We start from the raw sequence: 26,747 nt of genomic DNA on the forward strand, positions 1-26,747 counted from the left end.
GTGGCCGTAATTGCTAACTTACTGCCAAAGCAATCATCTCATTTCGTGGAATCATTACGAGAAGGCGTGGCAATAGCACAGCTTTAACAATGGAGGAACGAAGCGCAATATCAGTCCTGATTTGTCCACAGGGCATCTTTTATTTAGGGTTTGTGTAAAAGGGGAATGTTTTAGTGACTTTAAACTGAGCTGTGTAATGCATCGATTCCTTGTACGGCTTTACTACTTGTACAGAGGAAAGAAAACTCAGTGTCAGATTGGACTGCCTTATCTGGCTCAATGAGTCATCAAGAGACTCAGAGAAACTTTGACTCACACAGTCTGCCACGAAGGTAGTGGATCAACAAGCTCAACAGTGTTAGGTGTTGTGCTATCAGTTGTAGTTCAGTCATTTTCTTTTTTACTAAGAATGAAAGTGGAAACAATCCATCAGCTGCTTGGCTGTGAGTCAAAATCAGTTTCTGCAGTGGGCACATGCCACACCTCAAATCTTAGGGACAGATAATGTTTACAGGTACTCTGTAGCCTTATTTCTCGGTGCCCTCAATTCTTCTTATTCTTTTGGTATTTTTGGTACTTCCCTCCCTTGGTGTTTTTTATTCCTGAGCTGCTGTAAACAGTAAACAGCCATGCTTTAGAGGATTACTTGTCTGTTAATGCATCCTTACTGTTTCCCTGTAACTGTTGTCCTTGATAACAGAGTGATGACTGATGGGAAGAAGCCATAGAAACAACACACTTCACACATAGGGGGTGGGGTGTGGGGGCTGTTTACTTGGTCTGGAGAGCTTAGTTTTCATATCCCTTTAACCAGAAGGATTATCCCCACTAGCTCAACGTTAAATATGTAAGATTACATTATATTTTTAATCACTAACATGCATAGGCAATTGTTTTCCTGGAAGCGTCTTTGTTTGTGTGGTTTTGCTAAATGGACAGAGGTCTCTGGTTGTAGGAAGTCCCATTAGTTTCGATGAGGCTTTGTTTTGACAGGGGACTACAGAAAATTTTGCTTGTGTATATATACATGTAGCTACATGCATCTCCTTATACTGTACAGCCCTTTAAAAAAAACGTCCATCCATTTTATATTTAGCCATGACTGCATGATTTAGCAAACTGATATCTTTGTCTGTATAAATCCAAACTCGTCAGACCTGTTAAGTTTCAAGAGACACTAACTTCCATGGAAATGCCTTTGCGTGGTGAAGATAAGCAAATAACAGACTGAGGCTACTCTGAGGCTTATGGAAGACATCAGGTTTACATATGGGTGAAATTTAATATCTTAAATCCACAGGTCAGGAGATCAACACAAATTTGAAATGCAAAAACAGTTTTAGCGCATTTTGACGTGCTATCTTTGTCATTGTGTTATCAAAGTATCCATTGATATCAAACGAGGGTTAAAAAAACTAACAGCAGGCGCACGCTGTCATTTCCTCCATCTCTCTGAAGGCTAGTGACAAGTGTTTGCAAGTGTTTCGTTCCACATTTCTCTATTTTCTTTCTTTGATCATCGTTTAATACGGTGAAGGTGCGCTCAATCCCTTGGAAACATGGAAGGACAATAACATTATTTTGAGTGCTACTTGCACGCTGTGGGCACTGAAAGAGGCAGTTTGCAGGAAAGAATGAAAAATATGACAGTGGGTGCTAAATTTACCTTTCAATGAAGTGTGCACGATACATTTGTACAGTTTTCATCTGCAAGCCGGAGCATGACTGTTATTAGCTCATTACAACTGCATCATTCAGCAAATGTGTTGCAATGCAAAATCTGCTGCTGGCACTGGCTTTATAAACTTGTTGTGATTGCATCTTTCCTTTTTCGCGAAGCAATTTATCAATGGCTCAAAGTTGCAGTGAAAACTGGCAGTATAGCACAATTTCAAATCATCGTGCACCCTCAGCCATCCTGCAAATCTGCACGTGCCGTTTATGTAGTAGAAAGCATAGATTCAGCATGTTGACTTTTATTGATGAGAACTCTGACATGTTTTTTAGCCTGCAGCATTTCACTTTATCCACACAAGGTTAAGACGAAGTGAGAGCACTTTCTCACACTTTCTCACAAGCAACTTTAGTATACGCCAGAGTTTCTCAGAGGTTTACTGTGACAGACCAAAATAACTCATCACATTTTCACACCTCTTCTGGGTTGCATGCCATCACAGAAGAGGAAGGAAAGAGACGGACGAGCCAGAGGCCTCAGCAAGCAACATCTTTATCTGCAACATCATCATCAGTCTGTTTACTTGCCTTCAGTAACTTTGCACCATACGAGGGGACTTTTTTTTCTTTTTACCATGGTTGTAATTTAATCTAAGAGAAAATTCTACTATTAGAAATATGTACCCGGCTGTTTTCTCTTTAGTCACCTACATTACTGATTAACTGATTATATGTAAACATTGACCTGGTAATGACAAAAAGACATGCTTGTGCTAATTTTGTTACAGTTGCTAATGTTTAAAGGTGTTGGTTGTTTAAATATATGAACTCAGTGTCCGGTCAGTGTCACTACCACAAACAATTGTGGCTTTTTTTTTTTTTTTTCTTAGCATTGACGTCCATCGTGCTGTGTTACCGGTGAATGTCGTACTGCACTCTGCACTGCAGGCTCTGTAGCAGTCGCGTCTTCTTGTTTTTCAGAAAACATATTTAACAATACAACTTTTCACTTCTGTCATTTATCAAATCTCAAAGGAAATATCTGCTTTTAAAAACACATTTAATCGAAGGATGTAGGTGCCATGTATCTGTGAGTTGATGCAGTGATTCTCTCAGTTTAGACGTGAATGTTCGCACTTACAGTACAGCAGTTAGTAGGAGCAGAAGGGGAACATGTGAATGGTGCGACATGGCACCGGTTGGGGACATTTGCATATTATTTGCAACAGTTCACAACTCTTTTTAAACAAATGCATTCACCATGTTTGATTGTGCTTTGCATTACTGAGCTGTGTCGACTTTTATAAGTGAGCCGATTATTCAGACAATGTTCGTTTTATCAGATCATCTTAGGTCACACTGCAATTCCTGGTGAGAAAGTGTGAAAGAGACAAACAAATGTGACAACCTAGGCCCACGACAAAAACCGACGCAGTGCATTTCATTTCCCTGTTGATACTTGGCGTCAACCATGCAGCTGCACATGTTAGCAGGACACATTATCACAGCTCTCTTTCGCCATTTTTTTGATATATTGAGAAACACAGTTTTGCAATAGTTAAACCTGTGGGATGATTTTCTGCTTCAGAGAAAAAACATGACAATCCTCAGATCGAAAAAATGGGACATGATGTACCAGAAATGGTGGACCATTACACCACACGCCACCCTATTTGACAGCATGAGTAACATTACTGTTGTTGCTGGTTACACTGAAACAACTTTACACAAAGGTGGTAGTAGGTTTTGTTTGTTTTTTTTCAAACAAAGACTAAAGCAGTGTGAAAACTTCTAAGTAAAAAGGCACAATACTTTGTGAAAGGATTGAACCAGCCCTCATTATATTTTGCTAGGGAAGTAGGTGCAGCTTATGAGACAGAAAGAAAACAGAGTTTATAGCATTATAATAAGTTTGAAAGTCAATATTTGGCCTGAACTTTCTTACGCAAGCTTTCTTGCAGGTATTTTTCTCCAGGCTTCTTTTACGACATTCAAAGCTCTTTCTTGGGTGGTGGCTGCCTTTTGTTACACACTGTCTCTGCACGATCGCACACTGCTTCAATAAGATTGAGGTCTGGGATCTGAGGAGGCCAGTTTATGACTGATAGTGTTCCAGTGTGCATTTTTATATCGAGGCATGCTTATCCTGCATTAGCAGTTTGCTTGGGATCATTCTCCTGATATAAATAATGAAAAATGATGATATCACATAGCGGATCGAAATCTGATGGTACTTCTGTACATTCATAATTCCATTAATTTTTGCAAAACTCCCAACACCACTGGTTAAAAGGCAGCCCCAACAATTTCTATTTGTATTTGTATTGAACCTTTATTTTGAACATGTTAAAATAGCATAATCAACAACAGAGAAAAAAGAGACAAACAAAGCTAAGCAAAAGGAAAACAAAGCATTAATAATTATAAATAACTTACATATTCAAAAATGAGTACGAAGAAGCATAAGCTTATTTGAGCCCACCCTTTTCTACTATTTAGTAACTAGTAGTCTATACTTTTTCTTCCTGTTTATGCCCTGTCCATCATAAATTCTTCATTATAACTTTTTACAAGGATTTTTATTTATTTATTCTTTATAACCCCAGTAACACAACAAAGGATAAACATACTTGTGTGCCCACACACATATATACACATCCCTTTTATGAAAATAGTGGGTGAGAACGTACGATCAGAGCCCTACCTCCTCCCTGCACCGCTTTTTTAACTGAGTCATGCTGGGACATTACTTCAGTTCTTCACTTAGTCTATTCCAAAGCTTCACAGTCACAACTCCACAAACAGAGATGAAAAAAACTTGTTAGTGTTGTACGGATACAGGGATGTTTTCATTTTAATTCCCCCCTCAAACTGTATCTACGTTCTCTTTTAAAAAACAAATATTATCAGGAAGTAGGTTGTTGTAGAGCCTCCTCTGTGTTTTAAAGAATGCTGTTGACACTCACTGTTGTGCCTCTCTCTGACCTCCTCCGTACATATTGATGAGAGTTTGAACAAAATATTTAAAATTTGGATTCATCACACTATAAGCCCCGTTGTCACTGATTTTCAGTCCAGTTCTTGTGTAATTTGCAATACCTCAGCTTTTTCTCTCTAGTCCTTAAGAATGGCTTCTTAACAGCCTACTGCTCAGACCATGATGAGGATTCTTTGGAATAGTAGATGAGTCAACGGAACGTTAACTGTCATTTGATGGATTGTTTAGACTTCTGGGCCCAAATGCAGACTGGTCGGAGGGAGTAAATAAACAAAAAAATTAAACTTTATTTTGGCTTTGGTGAAAACCAACGGGACGAAAACAAAGCTCATGAAGCCAAACAGCTGATCCACAAGAGAAAACTCATGACAGTGCGACATGATGAAGTAGTTAGGGAAGATAAAGGCTATAAATGCACACAAGGTAATTGGGGAAATGGGAAACACCACGGGAACACAGCTGAAGGGGAAACAAAACTAAAGACAGCACACATGAGACGAGAGACTATCAAAATAAAACCGGTAGTAACTAAACACGTGAATATGTGACGCCGAAACGCAGACTTAGGGGGGAAAACTGAAACTCTGGGAATTAACAAAAGACAACTATAATATAAATTACAAAAGAAAACACAATGTTCACTGAGAAGAGCATAAAGCAGGAAATAAATCTAGAATGTGAAACTCAAAATGACAAAAATAAAGAACAAACTAATCAAAAATATATTATATGGATAAAAATGAACCAGGGTCAAAATCCCAAGTTTATGACAAGGACATGACCTTCAGATAATGTTCATCTGCTGTAGATAGTTTTTTTTAGGGCTGGCACTTCTTCTTTTGTCGTTGTTTATCCAGTTTCCTCAATTTTATTTTAAGGCCACACTACCCACCATGCTAAAATATGCCATAGTTTCAGCGAATAGCTCTCAGGGAATCACCTTGCTGGTGTAAAAATTTTATTTTATGCCTGTGAAACTTATTTTTGGCATTTATCATGGATGTAACTAAAGAAGAGATAAATTACAAGTATTTAAGTGTAACTTTAAAATGGGATTTTTGCTAAGTTGTCTGTTATATATAGTAGACAAAAACACTAGCACTGTTTTACACTTTTGGACTAAATGGAAACTAAGTATAAAGTATGAGACTCTCAAGTCAGCACCTCAAAATTTAGTACTACTGACTAACTACTTAAGTAAAATGTATTAGTTATTTTCCCCGCTATCATGTGATGTAACAAGTCAACATTATATATAAACATTGTATATCTGGTACAATAAGTCTAACCAGTGTCAACAGATGTTAGTTGTGCATTGAGGCTAATTTGCGATTTATAATGCTTCCATAATCTGTCTATGCTACTTAATCACCAGCAAGTGGTTCCTCTCAATCTGCTACTTTCTGTACTAAACAGACAGTGCTAGCCTAAGACCCTAATTATTGCTAACTCTAGTCAGTGCATGCAGTTATTATTTAGCAAGAACCAACAAAAGTAGAGTGGGGTGGGTGGGGGGGCACTGGGAGGGGCTATAGAGGATATTAGGAGACTTAAAGATGTTGTGATTGGAGAATCGGGATAATAAAGGGGTGATGTTAAGGGTGTAGCAAAGTCTGCACGCTTTTGGCTTGTTGTCAACAGGTGGGCCCATGTACTAGGGATCCCTCCCCCAGCTCACAGCCCACCAGCTCAGGAGAAAGACTTTAGCCAAGATCTGTCTGGCAGACAGAGAAGGGGATTTCAGCACCAAATCCATTGGATCAATAAAAATGTCTGCTAATTAGGCGAGCCATGAAAGGAGGGGCAACTGGATGAGAGTAAATAGAGAGAGGCCAAAGAAAAGAAAAACATCAGAGCACCCGGTGCTAACTCAGAAGTCCAGACAGATGAGGAAACTCTTCAGACAGGAGTGCCCTCTGAGTAAATCAGGTACAAAAGGTGACACACAGTCTCGCTTCGAGGGCAAATCTCACATAGTCTTATGAGGAAAAGGGCTTGCCCTCTTTCCCTCCCTCCGTCACTACTTTTATCACTCTCTTGCGCAGTCAGAGGCAACCCTCTCATGCAATGGTGATCAGTTTCTCTGACCCCAATCCCCTCTCTTCCGCCTCCCACCTTTTCTTTGCCCTCCTCCTTTTCCCTGCCCCTCCTCCTTCCTTCCTTCCTTCATCATCACTTTGACCTAAATCTCCACATTTAATCTTCTTCTTCTTGTCTTTTGGAATACAATCAACCCCTTAATTGTCTTAATCTCACTGGTCTTTTATTGTACCGAGGCATCATGCGTACTGCAGAACAAAAACATTAACCACAGATCAATACTTGGCATCCGGCCACATAAACCACCACGGTCTTCGATCGATAATCACTAATTTAATGTCGGACTGCACTGCACAACAGCTTAATTAACATATAAAAGACGGTGGGGTGTATCAGGTTTGTTGTCTGTCGAAGCAAATATAACAAGCTCGTATTTTAAAAGCGAGGCGACGGGATTATATTAGTCAGAAATAGGAAAAGTTTTTAGTAAAATTGATCACTAAGATCGTACTGTTATTGTTTTTTTTATAAATGTGGATCCACTGTTTGTGGATCAGTGGATTAAATATATCTTGAAGGCAGAAGCACAACTCACTGGCTGTAAACACCCACTGCAAATCTTCCCCAAGCCGCTTTATTTTTATCGTCTCTAAATAAAGACAAAAATAGTTGCATTGTCAGTTTCTAATAAGAGAAGCTTATGGACTGGCACTTTCAGTTATATTTTAACATGGTTTTAGAGCTTGAGCCAAAGATATTAGCTTCCCAGCATTGGTAAGCCCAGGATCAAGCTAAGGTTAGGATGTGATTTGTATATGATTTTGAAATGGCAACGCCAATGTTAATCAACATATTCAGAACAATAACAGATTATCCCTGTCAGCAGATGCACTCTGTACCATCTGTTAAGGAGCAGCGCATGGAGAGAATGATGATGTTCACTTCTGTGTTATGTGTACATGTCTGTTTTTTTCTATCATGTGTTTTAGGTTGGGTTTTTTTATATACATGTCCTTATGTATATATATATATATATATGTATATATATATATATATATATGTGTGAATTTTTATGCTCTAGTATTTCAAGATGTAACTACAGCATATGACTTCTCAATACAATTTGCATTTCTCACTCCTCTCACTTCTCATTTTTTTGGCCCATATGTCATATATACATATATATATGTGTATATAATATTTGCACATGCCTATTTATCGCCATTCTATTTTTTCCTTCAAACAACAACAGGTCAGCGCTTCCCTCCTCCTCTCCTTTCCTCTGTCTCAGTGGGTGAGTCTGGGCCTCTGTTGCAGTCAGACGACACCGTCTGACTCTGCTCTGCTGTAATCTGACATGGCTAATCTCATCTCTCTGTCTTCAGGACTGGCAAACTACCTGGGTCTCTCCAGCCAATTAGAGCCCATCTGCACAGCACACACCATGCAGGCCAGGCTGAAGCCAGCCTCTGTAGGGGACCAGCCAGCCTAGTCAGGCTGCTGAAGGGCTCAGTGGTGGCTAAGGCTGTCTGGTCTGGGCCCAAAATATCTGCTTCCATAACCGCCCATCTGCCCGTGGCTTGGCCTGGTACACTTTCATCCCCTGCTGCCCCCAAAATTTGTGATACTCTGCAGGCCTGCTGCCAATTAAAGCACTTATTGCCATACAGTTGTTAGGCAGTTGCCAAAGCAATGATTTAGGCTAAGTGGCCTGCTATTACACCAAAGTTTGTTCTTTTTCATTATGCCTATTGCACAGCATTGGCACAGAAAAAGGTTATTAATTAGTATAAATATTTAAACAAATGATACAAACTATTAGAAGATCAGTCACTGACTTATCCATGTATGTACGGTATGATATCATGTTATTGTTTCCTAAACTTGGTTTTCTTTTTTTTGCAAATTAAGTGTATTTTATTTATAATAATAATAATAATAATAATAATTATTATTATTATTATCATCATCATCATCATCATCATCATTATTATCATTATTATTATTATTATTATTATTGTTATTTATAATGTATTTTTAATGGAAATGTTAATAATACATACATTTTCAACGACTTGCAGAGTGGTAAATAAAACGTAACAAGCCTTCTAACAGCTTGGTTTCTCATCAAGCCGGTCTCACTTAATCACCTTAGCTAAATTAGTTTGAAATTAGCCCTCTTTCTGACTCCCCGTTCTCCATCTTTCCCCTCCTTTCCTCCCCCTTTCCTCCCCAGTCGTTTTCACAGCTTTGTGGATTAGACAGATTACCCGTCTGAAACTCTGTTTTTGTTTCTTTTTTTTTCTTTCTCCCTCTGTCTCTGTTCCAGTCCTATCTTTCCGGATGTTCATCCAGAATGCACATTTGTGTATAACACAACAAGCAGAGTCATTTAAAAGTTAACACTGTTTTACCTCTTGCCCTATACTGGACCAGGGCCCAGTCTCTCAGAAACAACTGAGGTAAATGCGGAACCTAGTAATGAGATTTGAAATTACTGTGAGATGGACATACAGCAATAAAAGCCCATGATGCTGTTTTGAGTGAGCATTACTAACGCTAATACGGGAATACAGCAACATATACTGCAGATGTAACCTTGTGACTCTCACGCCAAAGGTCTGTTGTCTTATGACTGCATTATTACTAATGGGAAAACTGAAAATGAAATTAAGCAAGCATTGGTTATTTATTTATTTAAACAAATTTAAAGGGAAACAACGCCACGCCTGTTTGCAAAGAAACAATTAAATTGGTTAATCGATAAATGAGGAGTCATCAATGGCTAATATGAGTCACATGTCATGAACAGGCTTCATCTTGTCAAATGTCAAACCTGCTGACTTGCTGCTGATCGCAAAAAACAATACAACAAACACACAAACCCCAAATCTGGACACGTCATCTAGGTACTTGGTCATGTAGGCAACATTTTTACTCCTTTTTGTTAAATTAAACTACATTTAAACTAAATATTAATTAATTAATTATAAAAAAAAATAATTGAAGATGATTAGAGTAGCCTAACTGCATTAAATGCAGCTAGGGCTTTGAGTGATTATATATATACATATTACTTTTGAATCCTAAAGAGCAGGAAGCACTGCTTTTATCACAGTTATTCATTTGTATTTGTATTCGTTCTCTTCCCTAGATTTCTGTGAAAAGGTTCCTTTCTCTGCTTAGATACCTTTGCGCATGTTGACGTGCAACAAGTCAAATACGTTTGGTACAAATTGCGTAAATTTCGTGCCAGCGATCGTCGGTAGCCTGCAGCTGTTTTTGTGCTACCACTTGCCGTGTGACACATCATTTCCTGCGTCAAAAAGCAGATCAGGGCCTTTGCGCAAACCAGAGTAGGGTATAGGTGAAGGGGGGTCATGCTTTCACTTTCACTTTAAAACTCCATTGATTAACTCGAGAGGCTGCATTCGGTTAAACGGTTAAAAAAAAAAGAAAGAAAAAGGCGCCCCAAGTAACTTTACAGAAGACGACAGGCACCCTCGAGCTCCTCGCCATGGCGTTTAAGTACCCGGCAGCCCGAAGAGACGACAGTAAGGTCAGTGTCAAAGTTCTGCGGTGTGCTTTTTTTTTTTCTCTCCTTTTTTCTCTTGGTCTGTTTGTCATTCGACGAAATGCTGTGGTGTAAGCCCACGAGCAGGAAAAGCGATACCAGGAAGAGAAAATGCACGTATGCGTGGAGGGACAGAAAGACAAATGGCGAATGGTCGAGGAAGCAAAAACAAAACTTTACTGTGGTGTGTAAAGTCCGAAAAGTGAAATATTCTGTTGCTTTCTTTTGTCATTTCTCGTATTAGCCGGTGCATTGGAGGTAAAGTAACGCCCACGTGATTGAAAAAGGAAAAAAAAAAAAACGTCTCTGGGGCCGTGGGTGGAAATTAGCTATCGGCTAAATCTGCACATCTGTTAGGATAATTTTTTTTTTTTTTTTTTTTTTTGTGCACGCTCTCTGCCAATTAAATAAAGGCAAATACAAACTAGTTCTTCTTCATAATGGCCATTAATTTAGCTCCAAGTACCAAAGTGGCGTTGCATGTTTAGTGAATCATGCAAACGTTGCTTTTAAAGCCACATTGCACTCAATTATAATTCCATATCGATTTTAGTTAGTGATCCTTTAATACAAGAAAGGTCGTGCCAGATGCTACCAAATGTTTACTTCTCTTAACCCACAAAAGACATGTCCCCAGCTTCCCTAGCTGTATTTACAGCTCTGAGTGTGTCTTCGTTGTGCATAAAAGTAAAAGTGAAGCCGAAGTACATCCTGCAGAGCACGCAGCTGACTTGCAGTGGCATTCAATCATTAAACTCAAGTCAACATAGGGTGTATGTACAGGGGTAGAACATCAAGAGATATGCATGGCCGGGTACAGCAGTTGCAAACGTCCAAAATGAAATGATAACATCTATCAGATGAAAGGTGCACTAGCAAAGATGAACAGAGGTGACAGTAGCCAAAAACGGACAGCCTTAAGTAAAATTAGATGAAGCGCTGTGGCTGAATATGTTTGGAAATTGCTTAGTTACTTAGTTACTTGCTTAGTTAGTAAATAAATAAAATACTGCAGCTATAAAATTTTAAAATTTATACTTTAGGATGATGAGTTATGACATCTGGCTAATACTAGACATGTATGCATGCATGCATTGATGGTTCAAAGCTAAACTGAATGTGATACAAATTTGTTTCGTGCGGGTTTTTGAGTATAAATAAAAACTGACGGGTCCCTCTAATATTTGAAAATTTACCACTCTATAAGCCACAAATGTTTAAACTGATCCATACCTGTGCCGACGTAAAGGTTGTCTTCAATCTTAGGATGTCTCGCACTGCCTCAGGGATCATTCTAAGGCTTATGAGATGTAGGTTTACTACTGTGTTTCACTTGATCTGAACTGGCATGAAGGCAGGTAGTGAAAAAGCCAGTCAGACTGACTTTCCAGGAGGATATTAACTTGGTTGCATTCAGTGAAAAACTGTCAACACTCAGTAAAGAGAGATAGATAGGAAAGCACACTTAAAGAACGAGCGATAGAAAGTGAAGCACACTTAAAATAGAGAAAGAAAGAAAGAAAGGCATGCTTAAAGAAGGAGAGACAGAAAGACGAGCAGAGTGGGCTAATAAAGGTGCCTAAAAGTTAATGTGGTGAGGATTAACCAGTTCTTTGTTGTATGCGAATTTTTCCGTACGGCATTCGAAAACGTGAAAGATGGCAGTACTTGAAATATCCATCCTAAGTAAAACATTTCACGCTGGTTGATCTCAGGCTACTGGTGGCGAATTCGTTAAAATAAAATATGCGTTGGTTGTGGACAAGAGCTGTTTTACAATGTCACATTTAGAGTTTGGTCAAATTTCCCTTTTAATTCTTGGGAGCCAGTCAGTGGGAGTACATCCCACATACAGAGTCCATGTAACAATCTGATGCCACATGTCTCTGTTGTGTAATGTGAGATGCCAAGAAAAGAGATGGCTTGTGACTGAAGTGAAAAATTTGGTTTTGCATCCTGCTATCGATGTCCTGTCATAGATTTGGACCAGGAGTTTGCTGTAGATGTTAAGAAATATATATAATACCACCACAACGATACTTGGCTTGGCTTGGTATGCCACATGTCTCTGTTGTGTAATGTTAAATTAAAATTACCTAAAAATAACTAACAATGCATTTCAATATCCACATTTGTATATAAAATTTGTATAAAATGATCCCAATCTATGGTGAATTTTTTTTCCCCCCCACCTAATGTCCTTGACGTGTGCCATAAACTGGTACGGAAACTTTTTCACCACAAGTCAAAGGCGATGTGGACAACAGGCTGTGCTTTAAGGTCGAAGTGGAAAATGTGACGGACCTTATTTCTTTGAAGCGTTAATAGTTGTTTATCGTTGACAGAAAACTACTGGAACATTAATTTTTATTTGGATTAGTGGAAATGGGCACCTCAAATGGACATTATGGAAATGCGTATGTGTGGGTGTTTGTGGTTTAAGAGAACTTGCAGTAACTCCAGTCTGCTCACTGGTGCATCAAGGTCGGCCTATCAAAAGTGCTTGGAGTAGTAATCCACATTCCAGTGCTGATAAGCATCAAGTTGACGAGCCAAAAATTTCTGATACAGTTGACAGTTATGAAGTAAGATGCTCTGCAGTTCCAGAGAAAAATGCTTTTCAAAGGAAGTATCATTGAGACAATCCTTTCTGTCAAGAAAATCAGGTTTGAATGCCAAAGATGAGACGCGCTCTTTGTTTATGTGTTTGTGTGTTTGTTCCGGCTTATTCCTGTTTGTTCATGTTTAGCTTCTCTGTGCATCTTTGCAACAGGTGAATGACTACCATGGAACTAAAATCAGCGATCCCTATGCATGGCTGGAAGACCCTGATGGTGCAGAAACAATGGTACATGATGATTTTTTTTTTTTTTTGAAGAATGCTACTGTTGGTTCTTCACCCCAAAAAACTCAATTTGCATTTCATCCCTTGTCATGTCGCTTTTGTTACGCAGGCCTTTGTAGAAGAGCAGAACAAACTCACTATGCCGTATCTGGAGCAGTGTGCCATCCGGGCACAGTTCCATCAGCGGCTGACTGAGGTCTATAATTATCCCAAGTACAGTTGCCCTTACAAAAGGGGGAAGAGGTAATAGCTGAATTTTAATTAATGGTTATCAACATTTATACTTAAAGGGACAAGCTTGAATAGCAGGACTTAAGTCACAACAATGCTTTCCCTCACTGTAGTTTCTTGACTTTTTTCAGATATTTCTACTCTCACAACAAAGGGCTTCAGAACCAGGATGTGCTGTATGTGCAGGACTCTCTCGATGCACCTGCAACTGTATTCTTTGATCCGAATAAGCTTTCTGAAGATGGAACTGTGGCACTGAAAAGTTAGACAAATTGCAGAACTTGTTATCGATCACAGACATACAGGCAGTAGAGATGGAATGATACTTTGCACTGCTAACTTCTTTTCTCTTTCATCTCCTTCTCCATTTAGTGGGGCGACTGTCAGAAGAGTGTGAATATTTTGCTTATGGTTTGAGTAGCAGTGGCTCAGACTGGGTAACGGTGCATTTCATGAAGGCCGATGACCTCAGCCCACTGCCTGACCTTCTGGAAAGGGTTAAATTCAGCTGCTTGGCCTGGACTCATGATGCAAAGGGCATCTTTTATAACTGTTACCCACGCCAAGAAGGGAAAACTGATGGTTAGGAAGAGATATTGTGCAAATAACCTTACGCTGTGCAGAAATAACACATTTAACTAATCTAGTTTGAAACGTATTTAGTATTTAACTACTCTGTATTTCGCTGAAGGCACTGAGACCACCAGCAACATGAATCAGAAGCTCTACTACCATGTTATTGGCACCAAACAGTCAGAAGACATTCTGGTAGCAGAGTTCCCTGACCATCCCAAGTGGCACAGTGCAGTGACCGTAAGTCCATAGTTATCTTGAATCATTACTGCCCTACCCGGGGAGGATCGAGCAGATGTGTTACCCCTATTGAGTTGGGGTCTGCTAATGGTTTGTTCCTGTTTTAAAAGGAAGGAACACATTAGGCCATTGCAGTGCTTACTCTGAGTTGACACTCTGGTCAAAAAAGAGAAGAATTTGATTGTTACCGAAATTAAATTAGTTTTCTGCAAACTACATGAACCTAATATTGCAAATTGCATTGGATTATAGCATCTTTTGTCCATTTTGGTATTTTAAAAGGATTAAAGAGGGCAGCACGGTGGCACGGTGGTTAGCACTGTTGCCGCACAGCAAGAAGGTCCTGAGTTCAATTCCACCATCAGGCCGGGGTCTTTCTGTGTGGAGTTTGCATGTTCTCCCCGTGTTTGCGTGGGTTCCCTCCGGGTACTCCGGCTTCCTCCCACCGTCCAAAGACATGCAGTTTGAGGGGATAGGTTAATTGGATAATCCAAATTGTCACTAGGTGTGAATGTGTGAGTGAATGTGAGCGTGAATGGTTGTCTGTCCCTGTGTGTTGGCCCTGCGACAGACTGGCGACCTGTCCAGGGTGTACCCCGCCTCTCGCCCTATGACAGCTGGGATAGGCTCCAGCGCCCCCCGCGACCCTGGAAAGGATAAGCGGAAGCGAATGGATGGATGGATGGATGGATGGATGGATGGATGGAAAAGGATTAAAGACCCAGCTAGCGAGGTTTTATATGAGTGCGTCTTTTTAGGGGATTCTCAGAGCAAAGATTAAACTTTTATGGCAAAGCCTACATTGGCATGATCACGTCAGCTGCTTCTCAAATTCTCTTTCCCCTCCCTGTGTTGACTTAAAAAAAAAAATTCCTCTTCCCAGATATCAGATGACGGCAGATATGCCGTTTTGTCGATCACTGAAGGCTGTGAGCCTGTCAACCAGCTGTGGTACTGCGACCTACAGCAACTCCCCGATGGCATAAAAGGTCTGTGTTCTTGCTGAACTCCCAACTCGAATCATTGCATAAACGCAGTAACTCATGTGTCTTATGGAGATGTAAGATCACAGGTATATATTTGGTATTCTTATTGCATCACAGTGCAAAATGCTGATCTGGCCATGACAGGTAAATTTAGGTTCATGGTAGTTAGTTTCCTCCCAGCTTCACCTCGTTAGCCAGTATTAATTTGTGAATTGCCACAAATTGGGAGTTATTTTGTTGGAGGATAGCATCTAAAGTGGCATGAAGAAGTTTGTGAAAAGTTTCAAACTTGTATGTAGCATGCAAAGAACATTAAACATTAAATTGTAAAGAACTGACAGTTCTTTAGTTGTTCTTGTTCACCCCAAATGAACAAATCATCTTTCATGAGAAGCTTTCATGAAGCACTATGGACTCCAGCATGACTCAGTGTCAACATATATAGCTTCTAAGTAGTCGTTGCTTGGGCAGTTTTGTAAAAAATACGCCAGCTTTGTCATTAAGACGTGTCAACGCAGGACATGAACTGATGCCTGTGACTCAACCATTAGTGAAGTAAATGTTGAGATTTCAAAATTCAGAGTGTGGCCTGTTTTTAGTTGAGGGAAAGAAATCCTCCCACACAGAAGTTATGAAACTTTCTACTGCAAGCCTGTTATGAAAACTTGTTATTGGTTTTTGCAAACCACTGCAAATTAGGGTTTATAAGCTAATACTAGTTCCTAATACTCACTGCTAGTGATAAATATCAGTTTTGGGGTTTTTGTCATTTTATTTATCTACTTCTGCAGGTCTGCTGCCGTGGGTCAAACTTGTGGACAACTTTGATGCTCAGTACTCTTACGTTACCAATGAGGGAACTGTGTTTACTTTCCGCTCCAACTTGGATGCGCCTCGATACTGTCTCATCAACATAGACATCGAGAAACCAGACAGACAGCACTGGACTACCCTCATACCACAGCATGATAAAGATGTCCTGGGTGAGATAAAATGGAAATGTCATTAAAACATACTGTAGTAGAGGGTGAATGATGTAGTGGCATGTAGTCTTAGTTCTCCACAAAAGAAATGTACTGTCTGCAATGCAGTGTCCGAGAATTCATAAAAGCAAATTTGCTGCTGAACCCATGACAGCATCTGAAACTTCAACAGTCTTTAGAAATGTGTGAAGGATTTATTCATAGAACTGTACTTCCACAATTCACATCTTAAAACCTTGCAAAATAGTTTTACGCCGAATTTCTGTCCTGATGTTTCGATGACGGTCCAGCCACAACAATCGGGAACTTGTATGTCTGTCTGTGGTTCAAAACCTTCGTCAGAGGGAACTCTGCTCAAAAAGTGAAACTTGGTCCATAAGCACTTTGTGTTGTAATTTCTTTTACTTTGTGCGTATCACTTGAATGACCGTAATTGTATTTGGAGATGAATGAAACATACACAAATGTCCATGTTACCTTTGAGAAGTGCGAACAACACGTCACACACTTTTGTTTTTTTGATGTAATACACAGTGGTATATTCACAGCTTTATAGCTCTTGGCGCACTGGGAAACTACATATGTTAAAGAAAGAGAAAAGAGGAAGACAGTTGAAATTTGAACTTGGGCAATACTGGACTGATAAAAATAATAATGTAAATTCTATATTGTTAAAAGAAATTGAAACAACAGAGCAACATTTTATGAAGGGCTTACGGTGTTGTATTAAACAACTTAATGTTTCAGTTACTGTTGGCAGCTATTGAGATAAACTGGCCCTAAATGCCTTTATAACTAATTCAGGTATTATTAACAGCAATAAAATTTTCATGAACTGACTATTCAGGGGGATATTTAAATAATGTGTTACTAAATGAAACCAGTGATTCTTTTTTACTAGTGCAAGTTATTTCCGAAGTAATTACTGGCAATGGTATTGTTTTTTTTCTTGGTTTCTGTTTATTTTAATATTCTTAAATTGCGTTTTTTTTGCTTGGTGTTGCTCGGGTATAAAGTAACACACACTTGTTGCCAAGGTGTCAAACAGTCATAGAAAAAATGCCATTCACATTAAGGATTGATAGTTTCATTTGATAGTATCCAGTCACTCAGGTTCACCAACCTGTTCAAGACAAAACTGACTGTTCCCCTCTGTAGTGTTCTAAGCTGATAAGTCGTTGTGGTCTCTGTTGCATTACAGCTTAACTATATGCCCAACATCACAGTTTTTAAAAATACCACAAACACTCCCAAATGTAGCCTAATTGTGATCCTTGTACTTTGTGTAGTATAATGGCGCTGGGATTAAATATAAAGTCACCGTTTCAACATTTTAAATTTTGTCTTGGAAAGGACAACACTTTGAGGCAAAATGCCGTGCATGGAACTGTAGTTACATTATTAATTAATTATTAGTAATGTACGTAGATACTACCACAGCTATCTAACAGCTGTAGGCTGTTGGGACTTTATTAGGTACAGAACATGGATTTATAGTTTATTCCTTCAGTTATTCTGCCCTTTGCACATGTAGTTATGCATCAATTACAAAACTGAACTTTTAAACTATTTTATATATTCATGTTGAAAAGTATTTATACTTGAAATACACTTTATACTTGAGTAATCATGAGATTGCTCCTTATTGCTGAGATCATTGTCGGGAATGGACTGGAGGAGGAAGTATAAATAGTGTGATCTAGAAAGGACAACAAAGACAAAAATACAGTGCCGCTTGGATACATTGTTTTTGACAACAACCCCCCCCCAGACATTTTGCATTACTTCCTCCTTTATTTTCCTGCAGGCTTTGTGTCTTGTGTGAACCAGCACCACCTGTTGGTCAACTATGTCCATGACGTAAAGGATATCCTGCAAGTATACGAGTTGTCTACAGGCCGGCTTGTCAGAGACCTGCCACTGGATGTGGGCACTGTGGCCGGAGTGAGCTGCAAGAAGAAACACTCTGAGTTCTTCTACAAGTTTACCTCCTTTACTACGCCAGGCAATTCCAGTTTTTATATACTTTAGTTTTTTCCATGAGTATGAACCAAATAAAATACACTTTTTATTCCATGCAAAAAAGAATATCCAAATATTATTGCAATTAGTTCTCCAAAAACTCAATAAAGTAACTCTATGTGACTTTGAATTATGTTGATAATTATTGTTTAAATAAGATCATAACATTGTAATGTCACAAGATCTTAGGAAACAACCAAGGCATGTATTTAACAGATTAAATGCTTTCTGATGTGCAGCTGTTTGCTATTGTTATTACAAGAGGATTTATTGCAACATAAAATACTCCTATAATTAGCCTATTCTACTAAAGTTGCAGATCATGTCTTTTGAAATGGAATTAGTTTGCATGATATAATCAGATTTTCTTAATAAAATGACCATATATTTAACTATTTAAATGCAGCCAGTCACACTGGAAGTCTAACTTTGATTTCTATTATGCTGTATCCAGGTATCATTTACCACTGTGACCTGAGCGAGCCAAACCCAGAACCCAAAGTCTTCAGAGAGGTGGAGGTAAAGGGTATCAAACATGAAGACATTGAGACCAGACAGGTAATATCACTCTTTCTGGTCATCTGCTTAATTTCAGTAGAACATACTGTAATGTTATGTATTTTAACAGTACTTTTAATATTCAGACTCATGATGTTGCTGCTTTAGAAATTTGACTTTGGCATCTAGCTTTTATTTCATTCTATTTACATGACCCCAGGCTTTATCATTTTATACAAACAGCTATTTTAATGCTTCTTTTGAGATATGCAAATGAAAGTTAATGACTTACTGACAGTGGTAAATTGTGAATTGCCCAGACATATAAAAGCCTTTGAGTTTGCAAAGTGTTCGATGGCCAACACAAGAACCAAAGAACTGACTCTGGCACCTTATCTGTAAAACGTAATAAGAGACAACAACAAAAAAAGCAGAAATGGGAAACTTCACACAGGAAATGTACACTCAACTTAGAGCAGTGTGAAAGGTTTAGAAAAAAAAGAAACCATTGATAGACTAAATAAGGACGGGGGCTGAATGACTACAGAAAATGACTGCAGCTAAAAAAAAGGAGTCTTTAGGCAGAAGAATCCCGGCATAGCAGGAGTCTAGAAACCCTTGAAAAATTAAGTTTCTTACTCAAAGTCTTATAGTCACAGTGAACCATCCTATGTTGCCTAATATACAGCAGGAACTGGGAGAGGAGATTGGAATTGCTGAAAGTCAATCGCAAAGATTCTGGAGAAGAGTTTTATGAGTAGATGACGACGAAGTCAGCCTCTGGCAAAGTAATTCAAGTTACAGGAAATGAACGTGATCCAAACCATCCCACGTCATCGGCAACATAATGTCGTTACTTGTACGGCTGCTTGTAGAAATGGTTCACTCATCTTTATGGACGAGGGAGCAGAAAACGGTAGCAGCTGGATAAACTGAGAAGTCCCCGTACACAGTTTATCTGGCTGTGTACAAAAGCAGTTCCTGAAATGTCATTGGTGGAGCCTTGAACCTTAAACAAAACATTGACCAGAAACTGCCCTCACCTCTCTACCAAAGTCTTTATTAGTGAGAACAACTGAAATGCCTTATGCTGATCAGTGACCGAGTTTAAGCCGTAGTTAGGATCTATTTGTTCCTGCTGAATTTAAGTTAATTAAAGATGGAGTAACTATCATGGAGCTATTGAAGGGATTTAAAAGCATTTCCTTACAGAATACAAAGCATTTCAACATGTCTGTGGTTCATGGACTCAATATAGGCATTTCAGAGCTAAGCAGATATATCACACTCATTTTACATGTGACAGTACATGGATGTACTGTATTGTGTTGTATTAAAATTGAATGCCTAAGGTAACATTAAAAGGAAGTGTGTCTGCATATTTAATGTCTCTGTGCCTAAACGTCTCCATTACTTTATTTGTATTGATTTCTAAACATTTGTCATTTTGAGGCATACTCTGGTAGTTATGAATTGTCATGTCTACTGTTTGAATACACATGAATTCGCAGAATTAGCAGAAGGAAGTCCCAAATAATATATCAAAAAGAAAAGAAGCTGTTGGTTGACACATGTCAGATCAAGTAATACATTTTTCTCTACGTACCAGGTATTCTATCCAAGTAAAGATGGAACCAAGATCCCTATGTTCTTAGTACACACCAAGGCCATTAAGAAAGATGAGAGTAATCCTGTTTTACTTTATGGATATGGAGGCTTTGAGAACGCCATACAACCATACTTTAAGTAAGTACGACTGTGCTGTCAAAGCTGTCTTCTTTTAATGTACTTTTCCCAGTACTTCAGAGCAGTGTGATCAATGATGGTAGGTACTAGAATAGTAGAAAAACAAGATTAAATATAATGATGGTCCTGCAAAATAATCCCAGTGCTCTTAAACTGAATGAACCCTGATTCATTCATTCATAATTTAACAGTCAAACTTTTTTGTAAGCTGGAGATTTTAAATTAATAAGAAGAAAAGACATCCTCTCAGTTAAAGGTTTTTGCCCATCTGGACATTTTTTTTATATTATTCTGTCTTGTCATTACTTATTTAACAAAAGTTAAGCCAAAATACAGAAATTTTATGTGGAAAACTTCATGATTCAGTAGTTTGCACAACAACTTTTACCAGAAACAACTTGAAGTCTAACCTTTCTGTATGACTTTATCAGTGTCTCACATCATTGTGGAGGAATTCTTCTTTACAACATTGTTTCAGTTCGTTGAGGCTTGAGGACTTTCATTTACGCAGAACTCCAAAAGGTCCCAGACATATGAGGCTATACGGGCACAGCGTTTCAGTCAGGTTGACTCCAGACTTAACACCTTGATTCTTTTTTTTTTTCTTCTTGTAGATTTGCTGGTGCTCTTGAGGTCAGAAGGGTCGTGCCATACATTGTTCAGAGGAATTGCAATAAAAATTCCATAGTTAAATTTCAGACTCAACAGGGCCTTAGTTAGCCAGTTAAATATTAAAGCTCATGATAGTACAATTAGAAAAAGCGTAGAAAAGCACAGATTGTTTAGAAGACACAGATCAATCATCCAGAGGTGATTCTGAAAACCTTTGTTTGGCATTTTGGCCTTACCTTTGTTAGATAAATAATGACAGGGTGTAATTTGTCATTTGTTGTTGTTCATTTACCTAATTTTATAACCTAAGGGCCAGATGATTTTATTATGCCCTGATAAGGAAAACCTTAGAATTTGAAGAGGTCGTATTTTTTTATTTTTATGACCATATTACATCCATCAGTGAGCTTTTATTACACTGGTTGGATACATCTCTGGAGGAAAGGGTACCGATGAGGTTGGATTCTCTGTAAATGACTGGGTGTGGATGTATGCATTAGTATTTCCTGAGAAACGCTCTGTGTATTCAGTGCTAATGAAAAAGAAACCACTTGGATATGTGTACTATTGTAAAGCCAGTCTAAATATACCGCATTGTGAACTTGAGTGTCATACTACCAATAACACTACTTCTGCATTTTGTTTTCTAAATACCATGCTTGTTACGTGGCATAAGTATATGTGACTTTATGAAGGCCTTTCTAGAAGAAAGTGTTGGTTTTTTAGCAGTATTTTGACACCACTTTCTAAATGAATGGGGAAATGGTGCTAACTTGAATGTCAGTGATATAAAAACAGCACGACTAATTAAATATAATAGAAATAATCAAAAATCTCCAAAACGAAGCTTAAAAAACTTGGTGTCCTTGTCATGTAACTTTGAGTCTTCATGAAGTTCTAAAGGATTATACAATCTGGAGTGCTGACATGATCATCATACTAATGCATATAGTTAGCCAAGACAATGAACTTACCATGATAGGGAGATATGTTTCTCATCATATAATTGAAACTGTTGTGTATTCAGCAGTGCAACAATACAGTGTATTTATTGTTTTCTAGTTCGAGGGTTGATTGGCTCTTCAGGGGCAGGGATGGGACAAATGCTACCTTTCTCTTTAAATGTTTTTCCTATAGACTTGTAGTCAGTATTCTTTGAGTGCAATGCGCTCTTATAATATTTCTGTCTTTATTCTCTCTCGTATGTGGTCAGTGTTGCCTCTCTGCTGTTTGTGAAACACCTCGGAGGCGTGCTAGCAGTGGCTAACATCAGAGGGGGCGGCGAGTACGGCCTCACCTGGCACAAAGGTACAAAAAGACATGGAGTTTCTAAGTAGTATGTAAGCAAGTAATTGTGGGGGTTTTTTTCGGATTTGACACGACTACTTCTGCTGTGTATTGTTTGTAGCTGGCAGTTTGGCGAACAAGCAGAACTGCTTTGATGACTTCCAGTGTGCAGCACAGTACCTGATCCAGGAGAAGTACACTAAAGCAAGCCTCATTGCTATCAATGGAGCCTCTAATGGAGGGCTGCTAGTGGGTAAGTACAGGATCAACTGTGTGTGTCTGTGCTTTATGATTTTTAGTGGGATAGCTACTGAAAAGGCCAGAGGGAGTTTTAAAAGTATACCTGGGAAACCATTATGCAACAGTCCACTGCCTGCACGTTCAGACTGGGAAGCTGTGTGAACCTTGCTCGTTATTTTTATAGCTGAAATTAGCCAATGGAACTGTACCTCTACTTCCTCCCCAATTTACCAGATGAGCTCCCTCTTCTCTGTGATTTAACCCATGAGGCCTGTAACAGTCCAGTACAGCTTCATGTTTTCACATTTATTACTAATGCCACAAAAGGAAGGGGGGGACAAAAACACCATGATATTGGCCTCAGCAGCATCCACATCAGTGCTTCGTGTTCTTTTATAGTACTTCTTTGTCATAATTGCTAATGTCAAGTTCATCTAACAGTAGTTAGCTGCTTATCTTCAATTAATTTCGCTATTAAACACCACATTAAACAGTGCTTAGTCACATCATTTACCAAAGGCTGGCTGCCATATGGCATCACACAAACCCAACTAATGCCTGCTTCCCTGGTGTGTAAATAGCCATTTAGAAGTGACTGTGTCCTACAGTATGAAGTAATTGAGATGCATGTGTGTTTGTAAGCAAACAGAATGTGCAGCACTAATTCTGAGTCTACACACAGCGGCATGCATGATTCAACGTCCAGACCTGTTTGGCTGCGTTGTAGCTGAAGTGGGCGTTATGGATATGCTGAAATTCCACAAATTCACCATCGGCCACGCTTGGACAACTGATTACGGCTGTTCTGACGATCCGGAGCAGTTCAAGTGGCTCATCAAGTATGGAAAAACACACACGCAACAAATCGCTAAAGTACACATCCATGACGGTGTTTTATATGTACGTACACGCACATCCTTATGTCTCCACTGCGATGACTGATCGCATTATTTAAAAACTAGCAAAAAAACCCCTACGGTTGGTTGGGAGAACTTACTTCTGAGTAGGGATGGGTATTGATAAGATTTGAACGATTCCGATTCCATTTTCGATTCTGTTTAACGATTCGATTCTTTATCGATTCTCTTATCGATTCTTATTTTTAAAAAGGAGAACACAAAGGTCGATTAGCTTAGAATTTTGTTTTATATCTTCTCTTTGAACAAGATAGAAATTTAGGAGTAACATGGCCTTACAAACCCAACAGTGAGATCTTAAGAGATCCAGCCTATGGCTCTTCAATGGGGTGTCACAGGGTCCCCAGGAAAAAAAAAATGTAAATGTAAAATAATAAAATACATATTCTTCTGTAGCAATAACAAAGTATAACATAAATTATTCTGTAGCAATTACACAAGAATATCCAGTAATGTCCCTGCCTACAATTAAACACATTCACTTACCATCTACTGTGGCAAACGGGTGCAAGGTTTTTACCACAAACTTAGTCACTGCTCGGTGACATTCAGGCCTGAAAAGAGACGCTACCGGTGGACTGCAGGGACAACTGCCAGCGAGCGCCAGCCAGACTCTGTCTGTCTCATCACGGTCACCTAAATGCACAGTAATGGCAGGTTTTGTAATAAGGCAGATCGCGCTAACATAACATGCACTGTTAGTTGATTATTTACCTGCCGCATTAACGGGAGAGGACGTGCGAACGTTACCGCTGCTGCTGCTGGGTTGAGATTCACGAGTCCGGAGCAGAATTAAAAACACAACATTCATTTAAGTTCATCGCGTGTTTTGTGAGCAAATGCTTTTGCATCTTCGTAGTGTTTCCTCCCTTAATGAAATATCTACTTTGCAAGTATTGCAAGTTGCCCTGTTGTCATCCGTTCTCGTAAAGTATAACCGAACTTTTAAGCGTTCGAGCCGCTTAGGCGCCGTGTTTCCTGCCAGGTACGCTCCGACGCTCCGCAACGTGGTGACGTCATTCGGGGCGACTGGAATCGATAAGGGAATCGTTTGCAAAACTGGCAAACGATACCAAGGAATTGAAACAGTGGGAACCGGTTCTCAACAAGAACCGGTTTTCGATACCCATCCCTACTTCTGAGTATGTAATACTTAAACTGAGTGGCATCTTAATATAGTGTGCCAAAGTAGGTTTTTTTTCTGAAAGTGAGGTGTGCTTGTACACATTATTATTACATGTCAGAATAGAGAGATGATGATGGGTTTTTGTTTCATTCCCACGCTTCAAATGGCTACAGCAAGACTTTTGACGTCTTTAAATGCAACATGACACTAAAAGTCTTGGTGGCCTGCTGCCTGATAAACCTTAACACTGTTCTTGACCACACAGACTTTGAAAACCACAGCACATGTCCACAACAAAGCCTTAAATTAACAGAAATAAACTGTATATCACAATACTTATAAATTGAGCCAGAATACAGAACAGGTTAGAGTAAGAAAAGTCAGGTACACAGTTTAAAATAAGTATATAGATAACTCAACCTAACCAAGTAAAATGTACCAAAGTTTAAAGTATCACTTCCTATTATTGTGATCATTACTGTTCCTTTGATTAGTTTTAATACTTTTAGAATTACAAATAAGAGTATAAGTGTGAAAACAGGTAGTAAATGGTAACATAGTGCTGTGTTGTCTGAATTTGAACCAGGTTTCAGTAAAGTTGGTTGAGTGAGATTCACCGCATGTTCTCATCCGAATGGCACTTTTGCTTTCCATGATTTTTGTTTTCTCTTGTCTATCACCACAAAAACTTTTTAAGGCAGACGTTTGTTTTACTGATGGATTTTTGTTTTGATAAAGTGTTTGATGTTTTTTGGGTTTTTTTTTTTTTTAAAGATGTTTTTTGTTAATCAACAGATGGATCTTCTGATAGCTCACATTTTGTGTGTTCCTTATTCTGACTCACGACTGAAGAATCTCTGCGTGTTGTTGTGAATTCACGTCAGGTCTTGTTTTCAGTAATCTGAAAGTCTAGTCGCAGCGCTGCACTTGCCCGCATAACCTAAAAGATCACAGTTGAACAGCTGAATAACAAATGAAAGTTTTCAAATGTCTCTTATAATCTTTGTTCTCTCTGTTATGAGACTCCCCTCACGTTTTCCTTCCTTTTGGTCTTTGTCATCCTCTCTCCAGGTATTCTCCCCTCCATAATTTGCCGAACCCACCTTACTCTGGCCCTCCCTACCCCGCTGTCCTGCTTCTGACAGCAGATCATGACGACCGTGTGGTACCTTTGCACACGCTGAAGTTCTGTGCTACCTTGCAGTATGGGGTTGGCAGCAGCTCTGTGCAGCGTCAGCCTCTGATGGTCAGGGTGGACACCCGTAGTGGGCACGGTGCAGGGAAACCTACTGCCAAGGCCATCTTGGAGGACACGCACATCTTTTCCTTTATCGCTGAGACACTAGGCCTTAGCTGGAGGGAGTGATGAGAACATGACAGTAAAAGGGAGGTAAAACATATATTCAGCAATCAAGGCTTTTCTTAGGGATGAATGATTTCTACGTTTATAATTTGGTATGCATACTCTTGAATAAAAATAAGAATACATCTGTTTAAACAAAGTCCTGGTACAACTAAAGCAATGAATTAGAGAAGTGTAAGAAATAAATTTTAGAAATTAAATGCACAGACTTTTTTAAACATACACTGTAACTTTGTGAATGACTTGAATTGGATCGAAGCATTTTCAATAAAACCTTTTCTACATTATAATCCATGGTGTCTGTCAAATGTTAGTATTGTCTTCTACAATCAAATGTTAGTATTGTCTTCTACAATAGACCTAATGAGAAATGACATGTAAGTCATAATGAAAGAGCAGCTCAAAAGTCTTCAACTTTATAATAAAAGTGCAATAGAGTAAAAATAATGTGTTACAATTATTGGAATAATTTCTTTTTTCTTTTCTTTTTTTACCAAAACAACAGAAGTACTGTTTCCAAAATCATAGCAAAAGTGTCACTGTGGCATATGAACAGCTGTGGGAAGGTCTTCATCAGTAGGAAAAGCTGTAAAACTTCAGAAAATACAATTTAAAGCCCCACATCTTTTGTTCTCATTCACAGTTTTCCAAAAGCCATCCAGCGGGCTGGATTGTAGTCTTTGCCGGGCCAATTCTGGCCCCTGGGCCTTATGTTTGACACCCCTGATCTAGAGGGTTGCTTTTTGTCACTTTTCAGTAGTCGTTACTTTATGGTGCAGTTCTTTCGTCTAC

The 26,747-nt window shown here is 39.0% G+C and overlaps 2 protein-coding genes across 2 annotated transcripts in view; one reads left to right on the forward strand and one right to left on the reverse strand.

Moving 5' to 3' along the window:
- The window catches only part of prdm1b (PR domain containing 1b, with ZNF domain), a 25,813-nt gene extending 14,198 nt beyond the window's left edge, over nucleotides 1-11,615 (reverse strand). Inside the window, exon 1 of the mRNA XM_039605508.1 lies at nucleotides 11,520-11,615. The gene's annotated coding sequence lies outside the window, so the exon portion shown is untranslated. The remainder of the gene's footprint in view (nucleotides 1-11,519) is intronic.
- On the forward strand, nucleotides 9,992-26,245 carry LOC116318917 (prolyl endopeptidase-like). The gene is made up of 15 exons (XM_031738093.2): nucleotides 9,992-10,271; nucleotides 13,060-13,134; nucleotides 13,241-13,374; nucleotides 13,494-13,624; nucleotides 13,735-13,944; nucleotides 14,054-14,175; nucleotides 15,059-15,164; nucleotides 15,953-16,144; nucleotides 17,952-18,149; nucleotides 18,621-18,724; nucleotides 20,274-20,410; nucleotides 22,236-22,330; nucleotides 22,431-22,562; nucleotides 23,232-23,388; nucleotides 25,664-26,245. The coding sequence occupies exons 1-15, from the start codon at nucleotides 10,230-10,232 to the stop codon at nucleotides 25,956-25,958; spliced, it is 2,130 nt and encodes a 709-aa protein (XP_031593953.1). The 5' UTR covers nucleotides 9,992-10,229; the 3' UTR covers nucleotides 25,959-26,245.
- The last annotated feature ends 502 nt before the right edge of the window (nucleotides 26,246-26,747 follow it).

The sequence above is a fragment of the Oreochromis aureus genome, linkage group 22 (assembly GCF_013358895.1).
Source record: "Oreochromis aureus strain Israel breed Guangdong linkage group 22, ZZ_aureus, whole genome shotgun sequence".
Taxonomy (NCBI): Eukaryota; Metazoa; Chordata; class Actinopteri; order Cichliformes; family Cichlidae; genus Oreochromis; species Oreochromis aureus.